At 32.0% G+C, this 13,972-nt stretch overlaps 1 protein-coding gene across 1 annotated transcript; it reads right to left on the bottom strand.

Moving 5' to 3' along the window:
- Positions 1 to 3,499: 3,499 nt before the first annotated feature.
- LOC124353072 (grpE protein homolog 1, mitochondrial-like) lies at positions 3,500 to 13,613 on the bottom strand. The gene is made up of 6 exons (XM_046802885.1): positions 13,276 to 13,613; positions 11,191 to 11,353; positions 8,684 to 8,797; positions 7,653 to 7,775; positions 4,540 to 4,623; positions 3,500 to 3,716 (listed from the first exon to the last, which is right to left on the bottom strand). The coding sequence occupies exons 1-6, from the start codon at positions 13,350 to 13,352 to the stop codon at positions 3,600 to 3,602; spliced, it is 678 nt and encodes a 225-aa protein (XP_046658841.1). The 5' UTR covers positions 13,353 to 13,613; the 3' UTR covers positions 3,500 to 3,599.
- Between the last annotated feature and the right edge of the window lie 359 nt (positions 13,614 to 13,972).

Raw genomic sequence — 13,972 nt, 5'->3', positions numbered from 1 at the left:
GAGTGACGCCAACTGGCGTCATCAGCATTGAACGTGTTAAAGGTGTGCCATATTGAGGACAACATGCAATTAAGGAAATGTGCAACAAAAGCAACTCTCCTCTAAGAAATAGTTTTATCTCTTAAAGTTCCAGAACACACAGCACAGGCTGTTTCTGCATCATAACTCCGGTCAGGAATAGTGGATAAATGTGAGGGTTGTTTACAGGATATGTTAATGAGTTTTCAAATGCCCCTTTTAATCAAGAATTTCCGACTGTGAATTATGTGCTATTATTTGTTTTCTTGGTGCTAAAGGTGTGAAAGCAGTTGATATTCACTATCAGAATTGTCACATGAATGGAAAAAAAACCTTTAGAGTGTTCAAATGGGTAAGAACTTCAAAAGACCGAAAGAATGTTCATGATGAGCAACGGTGTGGGCGATTCTTAATCAAGTCAACATTTTTTATTGTCATAAAATCACAGATCATTGACAGCCTCATTACATCTTTTACTGATAGCCAAGCCAGTTGAAAATGGAAACATTATCCATCAATACATAAAGAGAACACGGCCAATAAAATAAAATTGGCACAGCATTTGGGAATTCAAAAAAGTTGTTTTTCAATCGGAAGAACTTCTCCAGTACATTAAATGAGTTTTCTAACAGCCATAAACAATGTTTATTTTAAAATATCTTTTTCATTGTACATCAGCACTAAGGGTAAAAATAAGTGGTTGTATTCCCTTAGGAACTTATTAAATAACCTAATAGATAGCCCCATGAGAATAGCTATTAGGTTATTTAATAAGTTACCATTAGAGATAAGACAACTTGGTGATAAGGATTTTAAACATAAACTTAATAATGTTCTCTGTAAAAGATCGTTTTATTCTCTGGAAGAATATATTGACAAGGCTTGGACTGTGAATGACTTTTAGTGTGTATTCTCTCGTATATAATAATTGTGACGTGCCAATGTATTTGTGTAAAATATTTTCTGGCAAAATAGTTCTTATTTTTATTCCCTCAATGCAATAACAGAATGGCTATAAAGAGTCTTACTTAATCTATTAAAGTGTATAGATGCAGCATTCTTATTCCTGGTATTGTGGGAGTGTTTGATACCATTAGGCTTTACTAATTGTGGGTTAAAAAAAAAAAAATATGTTTCATAAGATCAAATATGCAGAAATATTATGCTTTGAATTTTACAAATAGTAAAAAGAGGTTACAATGTTCTATTGGCTATGAGTTGGTAATTATTCTTATAAACTTTTCAGAAGGATAAGAATGTTATTCATCTTACTTGCACTGCCCCACACTAGAAGCAAATAATGGATTGAAAAAAAGAAAAATAAGCTGTTTTCACATTATGACCATTAACGGTTTGGTGCAGAAAGTGAAAATGAACAAACGTTTCACAATTTCTTCCTCATCAGAAGAGTTTCATGAAGTGTTCTCTACAACATATTTTTAAAATATCCGAGAATCATGTTTTTCTATATGGCAATGTCCATCCACATGTGGCAAAACGAAGTCAAGATCTCACCACAGCATTTTGCTAGGAACAGTTAGATAACATATAAACCGCCCCAGTCGGTGGTTTTTGATTATTCATCAGAAGAAGTATCTTTGAGACCAGTGCAACAAAGACAACAATAGAGTCAAAATTATTGTATTTTAGTCACTGTTAACCCTCTCCCGGTCGAATTACCGCGACGCGCTTTTGGTGCTACTGGGCTGAATTAAATCGGCCGCTCTGCCGCGAGGGGACACTTATTTTTTTACGTTTTATAAAGTTACGTTTTTACTAAGTTAAGAACTTTATTTTAATAAAACTATTATGTATTGTACATCGTTACAAAGATGATTAAATCCTCTATAATAACGTTGTATTTATTTTAAAAATATCAACCTTATGAGGTAAATTAAAATCAAACAAAAAGTCAAACTTACATGAAAAATCTTGTTTTAATTGACTGCAAAAACGACTAACAAAATTATTTCAGTAAATGAGTGGTTATAAAAAGTCCCAAATAGTTCATCAAATTACGTAAGATAGCAGCACAAGTCAGAAAGAATTGTACTACTAAACAACTAGATCACCGTCAATGAAGTAATCAATGAACCGTTTCAAATTATTAATTCTAGATAGCGTCCCTAGTCATAAAACTATGAATAACCAAGGCAACAATGACACTGCCAATAGATATTTCCAGTATTAGTTCCCCAAACAATCGTATGACAGCAGCACAAAGCAGAGGGCGTTGATAAAGCAGTTTGAGGCGATTGGAGGTGTTTGGACTTCAGCGCCAGGCGCCCTGCCGAGGCGTTTGCCTGGGAGAGGGTTAAATCAGGTGGCAAACCTTCTATTACGATAGTATACAAAAAGGTGGTTTTTAGGTATGATAAGTGCTTTAATATTGATGGCAATTATGTTTAATAGTACATAAAAGTTTATGTTTTCATATAAAAACAAAATTGTTACAAAACGCTTACTTGGCTTTTATATCAAAACTGTACTTAAGTTAAAAACACACCTTGTATTTTTATAATAAATTTTATACATTTAAAAATAATTAAAAAGCTTATATTTTTTTGTTTTTAAGATGATCCATAGTATGACACATTCATACACTTGCCGAGATGACTGATTTTTAAAAAAGACCCAGGGAAGCATGTCATGACAAATATTAAGGGCTTGAGGCACGAAATGTTACTTTGTAAAAATGCCTCACCTACTGTGGTAAGTTGTTTATATTATTTTGTTTTATTTTTTGCTGCTTTAATATTTAAAAATCAATTTAGTTGAATTTTTGTTTCTTTTTCAGGCTTACCATTTTTTAATTTAATAAATTAGTAAACATAACTTATTGATTTTCAATAAATTACAAAAAGTGGTAGACAGCATGCTGTATTAGAGACTACAACTTCTGAGTAACAGGTGTAAAATATTTCCTGTTTATTAGTTCAGATTTATTTATCGTATAAATAATATTGTGTTTTAGAATAGCAATTTAATTAATGCAATAAATAACTGCCGCAAGTAAATAGAATGAGCCTATCTGCCACTGCCACTGGGTGTTTAATTAAATAAAATCATTACCCAGAAAATATATTCAGTAATGAAGTACTTACATAGATATAAATCTTTAGTTATTTCAGTAAGGTAATTACTGTTGTATTAGAAGCACAAAAAAGATCAAACACAGTTCAAACCATGATCCAACGGCAAAATCTAGGAATTACCATTTACGGCACTTACAACAAGCAAGTCAACTACTTCTAGTAACTAACGTTGGTTAGATTGCTAGGTTTGGATTATGCGAACCCCATACACATATACAACCCTTGTAATAAAGTCGTGTTGGAAACATCACCAGTATCCTAAAATCTAATCCACCTTCTCAAGTTTCAATGTGACTTTAAACATGGGCCATACTAAAAATGTTATACATGAATGGATGGATAGGACTTTTGTATTGTGGGAAACATTTAATAAATGTAATAAAATGTTTTTGTAACAAAGGAATGATTAACTACCTTTATTTTACAAGTACCGGCAATTAGTAAATATAATATAAATACATGAGAATGTAATTAATTTCAGTTCAACTATGTGCTTTTCTGCTTGGATACGGCGACTAGAGCTGGTCTGATGCAACGTCCATTCAGTGTATAGCCAATCTTCGAGACGACAACCACAACATTCGGAGGTCTCCCCTCCACTTCCTGCAACAAACACGATTATTATACCTTTACGCTCATCACTGACTATTTTACCTTTAGAGTTACCATCTGTGAGCATTGTCTGTGAATACACTTAAGTTGAAGAATAAGAATAATTGTTAAAGCAATACGAAAATACGCAGCTCAAATAAAAAACTCCTTTACAATCTACAACTTTAAACAAACAAAATCTTTCAATGAATACTTGTTTTGGTATGAGAAGAAGTACAATAATTTTATGTTCAATGTTATGAGAATATTTATTATAGTAGAATATTAACATGCAGTTAATGCTAACATTTTCACTAAATAATAGCAGACAAATTATTAGTTAACTACAAGCCTTTATTCTGGGGGATGAAAACCTATTTGTATTGTATAAGAACACAATTTTCCATTAAATCGGTTGAGAAAATTACCTCTGAAAAAATTGATCATCAGGTGTGCTAGTTTTTGTTAAGTTAAAATGAGTAGCAAAAAGGTTAAAAATATAACATGTTAAATCTATTACAGGTCACATTTTATATCCTGATCTGTGAAAAAGTATTGGTATTTATAAATATGTCATCCTTTCTATTTCTATCCTCAACAATACTAGCAATCTTTTCAATCAACTCATTTCTTACAAGATTGATTTCATGAAAAAATAGGTTGTGCTCTTATACAATGCAATTAAGTTCTTTCGTCAAGGATTGTTTGTTAGCTACCATGTATCTGAAACATTAATGAAAGAAATAAAAGATACCATAAAAAACAATTGAATTAATAATTACAAATCAAACTCTTATTTTGTAACTCTTACAGAAATTAAAACAATTTAATGTACCTGTTGAAAGAGAGCCTCGTGGAAATTAGGATCGAACGTTTCATCAATTGGATTACATTGTGCTAGACCATGTTTTTTGAAAACCTGCAACAGAAATTGCATAAAAATTGGTTAAACAGTTCAACAAAACATTGTAGATTACAGGCTGTGAATTGAATAAAGAAACTGGAAACGGATTGTAAGAGGACCTTCAGGAACAATCCGAAACCCACTATTACAACAGACATAATATTTCATGACTAGTTTGTTTTAATTACAATTATGACAATTACAACATTGCTGTCTTTAAATACTAGCTTGAGAGACTAAAGAAAAATGACTTTATAGCTTCTAATACAGATTGAACGAACAACTATCATCATAGTGTGACTAGACATTATGGTCAGAGATGGCTTAGCAATGCTTGCGTGTGGACTGTTTCTCACTGAAGCACATTTACAATAGTTTCTTTATTAAACTTCATGCCCTCAGACCATAAAAAATCTATGCCTTTTCCATTTTCTGTACACAATTTTCATTATTAAAAAAACAGCTGGTTCATGGGGTCTGAGTTAACCCCTTGACTGTCATGCCCGTGTTCACAGGTGATCCTACTTTTTCGTTCAACTGCTACACCCGTGCTATCATGTTCCAAACAGCTGCTTCACTACACGACGCCTGACAGCTCTAAAATGACCTCTAGTACATACATCACCACCACCACCTCTATATTGATTGGCCTCTAGTAGTGAACTACTAAAAAATCCACAGTAGTGCTGTTTAATTGCTACTATGCTCTGACGGCCAAATCCAAGGAACTATGATGAAAGCACATGGTGATGTTTTACTTGGACGTTGGAAACAAAACATCATTGTTTTCTAGTTTCATCAATGGCGTTTTTAAAGTTGCAACAGCAAGTTTTTTTTTATTTTCTATTTTGATTGTGGTTTAGTCGGTATGGCAGGAATTAGTAACGAAGGAATTAATAACGATAAAGATGTTTTTGTTTTATTTGACGTTTATCATTATTTATTTGTCTAGTTGCGTTGTGAGCATTCAGCAGTGTAATTTTTGCAGATCAGAATGCGGACCAATACTTCAAACAACAACATAATGTGACAAACCAGGAGATTCTGACTGAAGTTATGAAAATGACGATGTTACTGAAGTAGAATCATGGTAGGCGAGAGACACAGTATATGTGTGCTGGTCATGGAGCAGTTCTGAGAACAGCAAATAAACCCAGTAGTAGTCTATTAACAACACTGTTTAAAACTCGGTACTCAGCCAGAAATGTAAATAGCAACCCTTATAACACTGGCCTGCATCATAAAATATGTTTTCTTAGATCGTTGTTAACTTTAGATCTATTTTAACTCTCTCCCGCTTGCATTGTTTCCAGGCGCTCACGGTGCTTCTAACCTCAATTAATTCGCTCTGCCGGTCGCGCTCGGTCAAAATACGCGGTGCCTCAACTTACACACGTTCTGTCATTGTAATTAACTATAATTATATATATAATTAATAATATTATATTTATATAATTAATTATTATAAGCATACGGTCAGCTGGGCGCCGGTGGCACGGAGCTGTTTGTTGCGCAGTTACTTGGTGAAGGTTATTGTCTGGCTCGCCGTCACTACCACTACCACTGTGATCACTCCGAACTACATCATCAATGCACCAACAACTTCACAAGGCTCTGATACATCACTACACTCACTTGAATCGTCGCAATCACTACTAATAACGAGATCGATTTCACTGTCACGAAGTATACGACTACAACCCGCCATTGTTTGGAATTCCAATAATGGAATAAATCTACTGTAAAAGTAAAGTAAATGGTCTCCTAATAGCAAACAACCCGTAGTAGTACAAAATATTGCTACTCAAGAGCAGCACTTATCGGCTCTAGTGGGTAAAGCAGTGCGTGCCGATCTGTGCCTTTAAGCTGCAGTGGCTATGTGGTGGCCATGCCGATTCATGCTTTGCAAGCGGGAGAGGGTTAAGGAGGAATAATCTTGAAAATATAACATCAACGTGAAATTCAAGACTAATCTGTCATTCTAATCTTATTTAGACGATCTGAGTTGTTCACACTCATTAGACTGAGTTCATGCTACATATTAGACACATACTCCTATTCCTACAATTTAACCTTTTCAATGCTTCTTTCTGATATATTTGGCTATGAAATTATTTAAAATATGTTATTTGCATTTAATTGCCAAGAAACTGCATTAAACTAAAGAGACCAATAACAGCTTTATAAGATAATCTTTTTAAACCTCGTTGAAATTGTAAAAACAAGTTTATACATCTTTGGATTTTTCTATGTGTTTGTCTATGTCTTGTGTACAAAGTTTAAGCTTCACGAAGCATCCTGCACATTCACAATTTTATAAAATTGAAATGTAAATAGTTGTAAATATATATTGTTTAGTATTTTGTGTGAATGTCTGTCAGCTTTAGAGTAAAGTTAGTATGAATGCATAATCTAAAATACAATATAACAGCTTTTATTAATATATGAAGTTCCTATTCCTTGGTATTAGACCAAAAATCAGCATGACATGTTTGAAGAAAACTTCGGACAACGGTCTGAATATAAGATCATAACATTTTCTATACATGTTACTAACAAACTTAACTTTGTGAAATGTATAATTTTAAAATGTACTATTTTTTTAATCCCTTATACAAGTTCAAACTATATGAGGGATACCAGCAGTGAAGGCAACATGTCGAAAATAAAATCCCTCCAGCCATGAGAGCCTCAGTACACTTACTTTGCGCATATGCCTCGTACTTATTGTTTTAAGATTATTTTCAAACTTTATTTTAAACCCAAAATTGCTTACACATATAAAATCAATTTTTTAATATTTTGAGAGCTTAAATATGAGCTATTGTACTAATAGTCTGTTTTATTATCTAAAAAATACATAAAACATTAATATCACATACAAAATAAATTTGTAAAATTCTTAAATTTTGACATTTTTAACTGAATACGTCCAGAGTGCAGAAATTTTAAACAGCAAATTGTATTGAGTGTGCAACCACCAGCTCTCTCAGTAACTGTATATTAAAAAAGAGTTCAACATTTTATTTTTTTAAGAACATTACCTTTTGCAAGATATTTTCTGTCAATACTAGCCCATCATATAGATTCTTTAAATGAGGATTTCTGTTTTCTGAAATTTCTTCTTGTGGAACACACTCCGTAGCTTTGTTGAGAGTATCTGCAACCTGTAACAAACACAACACAATTGTAGCAAGCACTTTTGAATTCCCTGTAAAATATTGCAAGTCACAATAAAAGTTAGAGAACTGTTCTTGACTGAGGGAGCTAAAAGTTACAAAATATCTGATTCGCTCACTTCATACTTCCTAGCATGCAGATTTGTAGGTTTTACTGGTCTAATGTACAAAGACCTCCTTTTGGGAAATCAATGCCAGCAGTTTTTTTTTTTTTTTTTTTTAATAGTGTTGTGATTCAGGAATTTCCTGAAATTGTTCTGAGTAATTTATGCAAGGTATACAGCAAATATAGATTTTTTTACTACAAAATCAGAGTTCTAGAGTACTGAGTTTAAATATATTTACATGTACTCCTTGTACTGCCTTATTTCTAAATTCAACTAAACTTTTCTTTAAAAATTAGTCTCAATATTGATCCTTGGAGCATTCCCTATCTACTTATTAAAAGTTGTATGGATCAGTAGACACACTTTAAGTTTAGTTTTATTAATTTCAAAAACATTAAATGACCTTTAAATTACTTGCAATCAATTAAGATTTGTCTTCTAGAGGTAGTAAAACAAATCACATATGGAATACAAAGCAAAGAACCTATATTGTATGTTGAAGTTTGGTAAGTCTCTCCCCTCAAATGTTAATGTTTTCAACAAATTTTCATTTAAAAAAAACTTAAAAATTTCACAACATAAAATTAGTTTTAAAATGTTTGTATGGCCTACTTCAATTGCAAATAGTATTCTTTGTTAGATTCTTGACAAAAAATAGCCTCTAACATTATATTAGGGACTGTTCCTCGTTTTGAATCATAGTTAATTTTAAAAGCTACAAAACAGCCTAATAATAAAGTAAAACATTACCACAAATTCCTGATTTAAATGTAAAAACATATTACAAACCTCAATTAAATCCTTGCAAAAACCTTGAATTGCAAAGTTTTTGGCTTTTTCAACTTCAGCAGTTTTTATCCTCCGTACATTCTCTGCTTCTGCCAAAGCCCTTTTGTACTTGTCCTATATAAAAAAAAGAATAGCTATATTTAGTCTTATATCAGTTATTTAGTCTTAATAAAAATATTATACAATTTTCTTCTTTAGCTGGACAATTTTGAACAAAACTGATGTACATAAAAACATCATATAAATCAATAAATAGTGTAAATGTGGCACATAGCTTTCCATTAACATACAAGACATTGCATTTCATTGTTTTAAACCCACTTTCAGAGACTTCTGAACCAAAGGTTAGTTTGGCTGAATTTACTGAACATCACTCAATGTGTACTATTTATATCATTTGAAAAAAATAAGGCAGCTGGAATGTCACTCATGCTTGTGTTGCAGAAGGAGTATTAACCCTATTCAATGCACCTTACTCTACTTTCAGTATTAGTAAATAGAGCTTGTGGCTAAAGGGCCAGACAGTAGTCTCGCACAAAAAACCTCCACACTCACGAGCACAGAGGATTGGAACCAGTCCGGCACCTGGTATGATCACATGGTATATGTGTCATGCTGGAGCCATTTTTTATTTTTGTGAAAAACAGAAAGTCTGGACTGTCTACGTGCAAATTATACAATTACAAACTCATTGGTAGCTCAATAAAACATTTCCCAGCACAAAAAACCAGATGTATTATGTCATTTTGTAGTGTATATTGTGTACTTTCACCTAGTATATGTGTCTTGCTGGAGCCGTTTTGTATTTTTGATGAAAAAGTTCAGTTTGGACAGTCTACGTGTAAATCTATAATTCATTGTTATGATTTTCAAATCTGCCGCCAAAAATATCCTACTATGATGTTGTGATGATTATGGATTATTTTTGTTCCAGCCACTGACAGTGTAATTATAAACATTAAATTTATATTAAGTTATGTAATGTGCCAACCCGTAGAACGTTGTATTTAGTAAAGGTTTCAATGACTGTTGTCCGCCATTTTCTTCTCTCGCTTTGGTAAGTAGTGGGAACTGGCTATGAAGTATGGTGGAGGAAGCCTAAGGAAATTTCTTGGTAGAATCCATTCAGTTTCACACAAGTGATTTTTCAATAAAGTCTTATAAATCTCTTTCAAATCTATTTTGTTTTTCATATGTTAGAAAAGAAGTTTTTTGTATAGGCTATGTTAGACAAAATACTATGTTAGTAATTTATTACAAGGAACTAAAAACTAATACAGTAAAAAAAACTTTTCCGAGTACAGTAAATCATAGTATTTAGTAAAGTAACAATTCAAACAATTATACAATTGATTCAAATTATGAAGTAATCTAGTTTAACAATCCATTACACAATAAAAATTTATCTTATCATAACATCATATTTTTAGCATCTTTTGAATTTGAATCATTTGCTAGCGTTGAATTTGAAATGCCACTGTCCAGTAGGACTAACAGTGCTTTCAAAGATTTCTCCAATTGTAGTTCTTTTCTGATAATGAAATTATGGTTCCAAGTAAATTATAGACACTTATTGGTGATAGTACATAGTCAACAGCCTTGTGGAAATAACACTACCATGATCTGTCTGCTTTTGAAACCGATTTCTGCATCTAACTGGGTTTGCAACCAACCCTAGTTTTCACACCATTTAAATGAATGAAATATACTGGATTTTAAATGTAAGTCTTTAAACACGTACATTATAATGCCAAAAAGCAGAAAATATTGTAACCAGAATCAAACAAATTTCATCTATCTGGTTTTAAAACCAAATGACTCAGTTAACACATTGGAGTCTGGCTTGCTATTTGCTGTCTTTATAGCCTGGTCTGCATAAATTAATTGGTTTTCAGATATTTTTTTTAGAAAACTGTTAAATATTATGTATATGATATTATATTTTCTTGAAAGTTCTATCTTTCCTCTTTAAATTGATATGCAAAACTGTATTCCTATAAAATCTAATTAATTTTTAAAAAATTTCAAAACTTATCTTTTTGGAAGAAAAATAAAAACTCTCACATGTCTTGTGTTACTTGAAAACTAACTTTTGAATAAATAAAACAAGTAATTTCAATTTTTTTTAAGGCATTTACTATATACATATTTACAAATAATTTTAATTGCCAAAAAAATTTCAAATGCTAAAAAAATTATTGTTGTCGTAGACAGACTGTCGACGCGCCAGGCCACGTCAGTGGATAAACAAAAGCCTCAAGCGGGTATGACGTAGTAGCACCTAGTGGAATTTTTCTGAACTAACCATCAAAGCTGGCTTTCTAATGCAGCAGACGGCACTCGAATATCACTCGAGCAACTCCGTATATCAATCGGCAAAGCTGTGCTCAAATTACGCTCGAGCGCCGGCCGGGGGTTTAAAAAATGGCGCTCGAGTCTGGCTCGAGCGTAGACTCGATTGTGTTAATATTTAACAACCAAATACACAATTAAATCGAATACGAAACCTCAAGTGATGTTTTTTCTTCAGTCAAACTCTGTATCTGCTTGGAGAGTTCCTCAATATTGGGACCTGAATCGGAAGCGTCAGTTTTAGGTGTGTTTTCTGATGTAGTTTTTTCTTCTGTGGCTGTAGTTAATGTTTTTCTTCCACCAGGTGTCAAGAAAAAGCTGCAAATAATAGAATTCTATTATGATTAACAGTTAAATGAATCCTCAAATTTAGATTTTGTTTACATTTGGCAATTAGATAAACCAACACCTCAAACTTTAAACACAAATCAAAATACAGCCAAAAAGCTAAAATACAGCTAAAAGTTAGTATATCCCGTCTCCAACACCCATTATGAAAATACCACACATGTGGTTTAACTTTGTTTAAATTACTTTGGTTCAATCATGTCGAACTGAATTATGTTATAGACTTTTAAGATAGTATTATTGTACAGCTATAGTTTTATATATGCATTTTAGATTATATAAAATAATAAAACTTTCTTTAAACTAAGTTACATGGTACTTATAATTATTAAACAGGGTAAACAAATTTATCTTATAGCATTTAAATTATTTTGATTAATGATCCGATATTATGGATCACTTGAGTATTGGATGCTTATTATACTGCTGCTGGGTAGACTTTAATAAACGGCCTACATTCGTTATTCAGTTGTTTTTATTGGACAATTCATATATTATCCTACTTCGATATGTACAATTCGTACACAATAAGTTTTGGGTAGCTAGGGTACGATAAGCGGACCCGGTTTTTTATATCGAAGAATGTAATCATCGATACCTAATATTCGCATCTCAAATCCTAGACTATCAATCGATATAAAAGTATCTGTAGTCCGCAACAACAAACATATGTTTTAAATTAAAATGTGAATTTAATACTAACAGTGATCAAACAAATTATTATTATAACCAAAATTAGGAAAACTGAAGACGACAATATTTGCTCCTTTCACAGTTACATTTGTTTCTTTCCCACAAATTTCAAATAATGGGTTTTTCGGTACGAGTCCTAAGTACATGTTGAAGCCATGAAAAACATGTCATCATCTTTCAAAGCAATGTTGTGTAGTTTTCTAAAATTGACTGCCATTCTTAATAATCAAATGTTACTTATGTAAAATTGAAATATTACCTCACGTGTATTATTTGAAAGTGTTTACAGCTGTTAATATAGATTATTTACAGTAAGTTAATTGTTTAAAATAATTAATTAGTATCGATTGATTATATCATTGATGGTTATGATTGAGTTTGCCAATTTCGATATAAAAAACCGGGTCCGCTTATGGTACCCTACCCTAAGTTTTAATAAAATACAGAAAGAAGAATATCGTACATTATAATTTAAAAAAAACTCAACTAACGTTTCAAAATAACGAAACCAATTATGGCCTAGACTTAGATATAAAAGAAACCTTATAATATTAATAACTTGCCCAGCTATATATCAATGAGTAACCGCTATTGTGAGAAGGAGGAAAGAATTCTCCCCATAGGTTATCAGGAGCCAAACCCACATGTTGAAGCCACTTATACAAATTTCATCACTTGTGACAAATATCTCACACATTTTCCTCATTCATCGCCATTTTCAAAGTCTAAAAATATTAGTTACTTCTTACTGTTTATTGTTTACATTAAAATTACTATAGTAACTAAGTTCCCTATGCTAAGTTAAAAAATCGTAATTTCAAATTATTTCTTCAGATAAAAACATCAAAACGTTCAATAAAAACAACCGAGTAACGAGTGTAGGCCGCTTATTAAAGTCTACCCCTGCAGCCTGTAAGATAAAGGCTCTACCTAGCTTACAACAAAAAGTCCCTAAGAAAAGAAATTACCATGAGGATTTGTTTATTAACCATAAGTAAGGCTTGTAAGTTGTGGGCCTATATCACTGTATTATATTAGGCTATCAATCCTAAAAAGTTTAAAAGGTATTTATCTTAAAAATTAGCTTTTCTTCAAGAATATCCTAACCAAAGATAACCTCAACCTTTGTAACCTATACTAAATTACTATAGGCCTACAATTTATCTAATTTAGTGTATTATTGTTTTATATTTAAATACCTTATTCTTCCATCTAAATTTCTTGAGTTTCCGAAAATAAAGCGTCCAGCTCTGTAGCAAATTCGTGAAGTACTCATTGGTAGTACCGCGCTCTTCTTTTACTATAAAATAAAAAAAGTCAAAAATCCGATCGGCTCTTCCAGTCGTAAAATAATAGATCACTCAGAAAAATCAAATTCAGTTGACTTTTATTATGTCTTTAACTAAAAACAATCGAAAATTTAGAAAAATTAATTTATCTTTGTGTAATTTTATATTATATCCAAAATGAGCACATTTTTAAGAGGATTACATCAACTCAAAAATCGGAATGAACAAGAGATTAAATATGAACACTGAACAGCTGATTTGTGATAATGCAGTATGTCGGCTGTCTGTAGATTAACCTACAAAAGATTTACGGAATGTCATAGATTCTACAACGTTGCAATCTGTTAACATTCAGTGATACTCAAAGAATTTTTGTACGACGAAAAAAGTTAGATTCTCCCATTAAGTATTAATTGGAATACTGGATGAAGGTTTCAAAATTGTATTGAAAATACAAGGCAATCAATAGGTTACATGTACCATAACAACCACTAAAGACTATGAATATTGATTAAGCCTTAGATAATTGTGAAAATTTATGCAAAAAGTCTAAAAAATAATCAATTATCTGAACCATTTGCAATCCAGCCAATTGACAACCCTACGG

The sequence above is a fragment of the Homalodisca vitripennis genome, chromosome 1 (genome assembly GCF_021130785.1).
Source record: "Homalodisca vitripennis isolate AUS2020 chromosome 1, UT_GWSS_2.1, whole genome shotgun sequence".
NCBI classification, from domain to species: Eukaryota; Metazoa; Arthropoda; class Insecta; order Hemiptera; family Cicadellidae; genus Homalodisca; species Homalodisca vitripennis.
Note: the sequence above shows the minus strand (reverse complement) of the source record. Positions and strands in the feature narration are given on the sequence as shown.

Bases quoted from the DNA above. Each gene is read 5' to 3' on its own strand.
- LOC124353072 (XM_046802885.1), bottom strand. From the start codon at position 13,352: ATGAGTACTTCACGAATTTGCTACAGAGCTGGACGCTTTATTTTCGGA. The intron at 11,354-13,275 runs GTATTTAAATAT...TATTATTTGCAG, and splicing joins AATTTAGATGGAAGAATAAG to CTTTTTCTTGACACCTGGTG. The intron at 7,776-8,683 runs GTTTGTAATATG...TGTTTGTTACAG, and splicing joins TTTGCAAGGATTTAATTGAG to GTTGCAGATACTCTCAACAA.